This window comes from Malus domestica, chromosome 06 (genome assembly GCF_042453785.1).
Source record: "Malus domestica chromosome 06, GDT2T_hap1".
Taxonomy (NCBI): domain Eukaryota; kingdom Viridiplantae; phylum Streptophyta; class Magnoliopsida; order Rosales; family Rosaceae; genus Malus; species Malus domestica.
This window is the reverse complement of record NC_091666.1, coordinates 29,221,550-29,227,500: the sequence shown is the minus strand read 5'-3', so window position 1 is coordinate 29,227,500 and position 5,951 is coordinate 29,221,550. Positions and strand designations below refer to the sequence as shown.

The following is a 5,951-nucleotide window of genomic DNA, read 5'->3' as shown; positions in this document are numbered from 1 at the left end:
AATTGCCTGGTGGAGCGAGCGGGGAGGATTTACACACGGCTGAATCTACTTATGGGAAAAACTGCCTGGTGGAGCGAGGGGGGAGGATTAACTGCTTAAAAGTTAAGTGCACTGCTAATAATTGAACGCAAATTCTTGTAAATTTTCGACATCAACTAATGAGCAGAGACAGAGTCAAATCTTGTGTGCGCATGTGCGCTTGTGACATAAACATAAACATTATGTCTCCATAAAAATCAGGGTGTGATATCCACACAGCTCTTTTTACTTCTCACACATCCCGAGTTAATTTTTATCCTTTGATCTTCTTCAATTCATCCGATTCGATGGCCGAAAATTGGAAGGGATGTGAGAAGTAAAAAGAGTATGGATATTACACCCCTAAAAAAATATCATCAGAGGTGGTATTTTTCTACATTTAAGCTTGATGATATCACCTTCAGACACGAGTTTACATCAAATAGCTTTTCTCTGATCAAACTACAGGATTCGTATGCGTTCCATTTTTAGTTGGAAGGCTGGGCGTGTGAAGATGTCGATGATATCTGCTGCGGAGGATGACGTCTGTTTTATCTAAAGTTTCATTACGTAAGCAAAAACATGAAGATATGTAAAGATCATGAAATCTGTGAGACTGTGACCTACTTAAGAATATCCAAAAGAACTTTGTATATTTACAAATCCAAGCAAAAATAAAAGTCCAAGTTTCATAAAATTCATCGACATCTGATTTTTCTACAATCTTGTGAGATGAATCCAAGATCTCTGTCACAAATAATGGAGTTACAAGGTCAATGTCAGCAAGTAGGAAAAGCTTTCAAGTTGTCTAGAATTGATGTGGTCTACATACGCACTATTCGGCCTTTACGTTGTTTGCTTATGGGATGATCCTATTCCGCACGATACCAAGACATAAGATCTGTATTTAAACAACAAACAGACCCAATTTCTTTAAGTTTCCTAATTAAAACACTTGCTACTGATTCAGAAAGAAGAATTAAGATGCTAAGACATCTCTTACAAATGCTACAACTGCTTGGAACCTCGGACTTGTTGCAACCGGTTTCCTTCGCGCTTGTGGCCATTTTCCTAATCCTCCTATACAAATGGTCCTCTGCCAGTGCAACCACCGCCAACAACTCCTTACCGCCATCTCCACCAAAGTTCCCCATCATTGGAAACTTTCACCAATTAGGCTTGCACCCACATCGCTCACTTCTAGCTTTATCTAAAAGCCATGGCCCTCTTATGCTTCTCCACTTCGGAAGTGTCCCAGTCCTTGTTGTCTCTTCGGCCGAGGCTGCCCGTGAGATCATGAAAACCCATGAAATCGCATTTTCCGACCGACCCAAGTCCACCATCTATGAGAAGCTTGCCTACAACTACAAAGACATCGCAACAGCCCCTTATGGTGAGTACTGGAGGCAGATGAAAAGTATATGTGTTTTAAATCTTTTGAGCAACAAAAGGGTTCGCTCTTTTCGTGCTGTGAGAGAAGAGGAAACCCAGCTCATGATCAACAAAATAAAGGACTCTTGTTCTATATTATCCTCTTCCTCCTCATCATCATCAGTTCTGAATTTAAGCGAAATGTTTGTGACGCTTACCAACGATGTGATATGTAGAGTGGCTCTAGGGAGGAAGTACAGTGGTGAAGAAGGTGGGAAGATGTCTAAGGAGATTATAAAGGAGTTCGTGGAGTTATTGGGAACTATGGATATCGGGGACTATATCCCATGGCTTTCTTGGTTGACCCGTGTCAATGGTTTGCATGCCAAGATAGACAAGGTTGCTAAGCAATTTGACGACTTTCTAGAGAGTGTGGTTCAAGAGCATAGCGATCAGACGTCCAAAAGTGGAAATGATGAACATGTTCATGTTGAGAACGAGGAACAAAAGGATTTCGTGGATATTTTGCTTGGGATTCAGGAAGGAAGCTTGGCTGGTTTTTCTCTTGATAGAGTTGGCATAAAGGCTCTCATCTTAGTAAGTCTCTCTATTTGCATCTGATTTGCACATGAATGTGACATTTACCTATAATTGGAACCAGGGCCGGCCCTGAGAATTTGGGGACCCTAGGCGAGCCTTTGAAGTGGGGCCCTAAAATTCTCTGATCTCCGGTTCTTTGTATATTGATTTGTATAAAAAAGAATTTGCTAAATACATAAAAAGCTCTATTTTCACATCAAATATCATTAAAAATTAATATGAAAAGAAGATAAATATACAAAGATTATTTAAACATTACACAATTCACGTTTTTAGACACAAATGTACTAAATGTTTGCAGTCAAGAGTTTAAGATTGAGAGTGAAGAATAATAAAACTTAATGATCAAGAGAGTAAATAACAATAAAACTTGATTAAAAGAGTATAATAAATTCAACGCCAATTGTTTCTCTTGTGTTTTTTTCCTTCTAAAATCAACATCACACTAACGAATTGAATATTAAAATAATCCATCGAATAAAAAGTTATTGAAAAGAAAAATATAAAATTCAAAGTTTTGATTATCTTGTACAATCTTTAAGGCCATATGATGGTTTAAACATTCAATAGAAATGGAAAGAATGGGAAGTTGGTTTAAACATTTGATAAAAATGGACATAATGAGAAGTTGAAAGAAAAAAGATTGCAAAGAGACTTGAGTTTTATAACTTTATATGCATTTGGACAGATGGATTGGGAGTTGGACAGATGAATTGACAGTAAATTTGAAAAATAAGAAAAATCTAGTGACTAAAAAGCAACTTCGTGTTTCGAACTCAACACCCAAAAAAAAAAATGAAGCCAACATTTCCACTGCACTAACAAATGAATTATGATATTTATTACATTTTTTGTATTTATATGTTCATTACAAGATATAAATTTTTTTTAGGGCCCTTCCAAAGTGGGGGCCCTAGGTGGGCGCCTACTTGGGCTACCCTCAGGGCCGACCCTGATTGGAACTAGAGAGTTTACTATAACTGCTTGTAAACGTCGACAAAATGATGGAACAAAAAATGAGCTACTGAATCACAAGACTTTTGGATGATTTTACCTGATCAACCTAACTTTGTTCATTGTTCATGTAGGATATGTTTATTGCAGGCACTCATACCACATATGCAGTGCTAGAGTGGGCAATGACTGAGCTTTTGAGGCATCCGAGGATCATGAGCAAATTGCAGAATGAGGTACGGGGAATAGTCGGAAACATAACAGACATAATTACAGAGGATGATTTGGTAGGCATGCACTACTTGAAGGCAGTGATCAAGGAGACTCTTCGCTTACATACTCCAGCTCCATTACTAGTTCCCAGGGTGTCGACACAAGATGTGAAAATAAATGATTACGACATTAAGGCCAAGACACTTGTTATGATCAACGCGTGGGGAATCGGAAGAGATCCTGAAACGTATGAAAACCCAGAGGAGTACGAGCCAGAAAGGTTCTTGAATAACGGTCTAGACTATAAAGGGAATGACTTCCAGTTCATTCCATTTGGAGCTGGCAGGAGGATCTGCCCGGGAATTCAGTTTGCAATATCTATCGATGAGATTGTTCTGGCGAATATCGTGCACAAGTTCAACTGGGCATTGCCCGGTGGAGCAAGTGGCGAGGGTTTTGACATGACTGAATCAAGTGGCACAACTGTAATCCTAAAGTATCCTCTCAAAGCTGTTGCTCTTCCATATTTAGGTTGAAAGATAGAGGCTACATTGTCTATGTACGCGTATAGGCCTTTGTATTTTATGTCTAACCTAAGGCTCTAAGACTTCTACCGTCACCTATTATGTTCGCTTTGTCTGTCGCTATTGCCAAAATAACGTAGCACATGCAGTGCCAAAGTCTTGTGTGTGCTTTCACCCAAAAAAAAGGATAGGCTTTCACCCAAAAAAAAAAAAAAAAGGTATTATGTGTGTGAATATATGTTTTTATTTTTTTATTTTTTTTAACAATTGATATTATCTACACTAAAGGAATAGGGGAGTAGACCAAGCCTCACATTGGACGAGCCATAATAATATGGTTCAAATTCGCATGTGGCGAGAATCGAACCTAAGACTTTTCACTTACAAGTGAAGAGGAATACCACCAGACCGTAGTATTAAGTGGCGTGTAAATGAAAGAATTTAAGAAACCACTTACAGTTAATGTTGGAGAGGGAAAGCTCCCTTGTTGATACAAATTGACTGCACGTAGGGTGGGACGAAAATCCATTATTCCGAACCCTAATCGTCGTTTCTGGTGCACCCATTGTCAAAAGTAGAAAACCAGAAAGGACAAATAATGGACTATAAGAGCATTGTCATATTGCTTTATTAATTTGTCATGATGTTGAATTTTACAGACAAAACCAAATGTATTTATTCTGATGTGGCTATATATCGATGAACGTTGAATCGTTCAAATCTCGCAGTATCGATGAATGTTGAATACTTTGTTTTCGTATTACTATTCCATAAGGATAATGATCCTCGAGTTTCTTTTTGTGGAGCTCAATAATAGTTCTGCATGTTTCTCTATCTGTCACTTATTTTCAGGAGCACAGCATGTATCATCATCCGTTACTACACTACCAACCAGAAAAGAAGATGAGGATTTGTCTGGCATATTTCTGTTAGTAAGACAAGGTGGAAAATGGTACAAAGAAATTGAGGTGGCTTCCTTGCTGATTGACGATTATTAGATGTTGGATTTTTGGATCGGTGGGTCCGTTGGACCCCACTTTAAAGACACTGATAATGTTCCTAACTTTACCACCTGCCCAATTCGTTAGGTATGGAGTTTTACCACAAAAGGCCTCGGTATTAGTTAGAGCATGTAATCATTTTTAAAGCCACCTTTGTTGACTTCCCCCATTGAAGTGGGACTGCTAACACACCCCCTCACGTGTAACCCCATTTAGTGGTTCACAAGTGGAGATTCACACATCAACAATTGAAACTCAGAAGTCGGCTCCAATGAAGTCCAGACTTGTTTTCAATCTTTTCAAGAAGTGACTCTTAAGAACTCAAAGGCCGAATCTATGTTAAGATTCCAAGCTTGTTTCCAAACCCACACTTTCTGGTGACAATCCTTTAGCTTGCATGGGCCTGTAACCGTGGACTTTGATACCATATTGAATTTTTTTTTTAGATCAACGAGCCCAGGGGGCCCACTCTAACGACATCAATATTGTCCCAAACTTTACCACTTGCCAAATCCGTCAAGTTTGTTGTTTTACCACAAAAGGCCTATGTATTAGTTAAAGTAAGGTAACCATATTTAAAGCCACCCTTGTTGACTTCCCCCACCGATGTGTGAAGACAAACGGCCACACTCTTTCCACGTCACCCCGTTGTGTTGTCCACATGTTAGGCTTGAAAATTTGTCATCGTGTTGGGAATGAGTCCCATATTGATGGAATGAGGGACTTGCATGGGCTTATAAGAGGTTGGGCTACTTCTCATATTGCTAATTGATTTTATGGTGGAATCCCAACTTTCTTCATTAGATACCACCGAAAGCAAGTCTCAGTCTATTGAAATTGATAACGACAACTGGGGGCGCCGTACCAGAAACTCCGATGCACTGAATTTTGGTTTCCAATGGCTTTTCTTCAATTGCTAAAGGAACCATCTTTGCTTCTTGCATTCAGTTTCCTCATATTGTTGCTTAAGTTTATCTTTGAGGATAAGTCATGGAAAAGAAAACTCAAACTTCCACCAAGCCTTCTGAAGCTACCTGTCGTTGGTAACCTTCACCAGCTCGGAAATAACCCCTCACCTATCTCTTCGTGGATTGGCAGAGAAGTATGGCCATGTTAGAGAAGAAGTTGCTCGTCTGGTTTGTTGGGTTGCAGATGTTGGGGGAAAAACTTAGAGTACACAACTTTAACACAAGTGTTGGAGAGACAACACAAGTAAACAAATTACTTGTATTACACACACAAAATATTACAACACTCACAAAGACACAAC

The 5,951-nt window shown here is 39.1% G+C and overlaps 2 protein-coding genes across 2 annotated transcripts in view; both read left to right on the top strand.

The window, feature by feature from the left end:
- LOC103428280 (cytochrome P450 736A117-like) overlaps positions 1-125 on the top strand; it is a 549-nt gene extending 424 nt beyond the window's left edge. Inside the window, exon 1 of the mRNA XM_008366377.3 lies at positions 1-125. This exon is cut by the window's left edge and continues 424 nt beyond it. Coding sequence (XP_008364599.3) covers positions 1-125 — 125 coding nt within the window.
- A 771-nt stretch (positions 126-896) lies between these two features.
- On the top strand, positions 897-3,836 carry LOC103428276 (cytochrome P450 736A117-like). Its single transcript, XM_008366372.4, has 2 exons — positions 897-1,986; positions 3,078-3,836. The coding sequence occupies exons 1-2, from the start codon at positions 1,003-1,005 to the stop codon at positions 3,690-3,692; spliced, it is 1,599 nt and encodes a 532-aa protein (XP_008364594.3). The 5' UTR covers positions 897-1,002; the 3' UTR covers positions 3,693-3,836.
- Positions 3,837-5,951: the final 2,115 nt, after the last annotated feature.

Coding starts and splice junctions, on each gene's coding strand:
- LOC103428276 (XM_008366372.4), top strand. CDS start 1,003: ATGCTAAGACATCTCTTACAAATGCTACAACTGCTTGGAACCTCGGAC. Junction 1,987..3,077: donor GCATAAAGGCTCTCATCTTA/GTAAGTCTCTCT, acceptor TTGTTCATGTAG/GATATGTTTATTGCAGGCAC.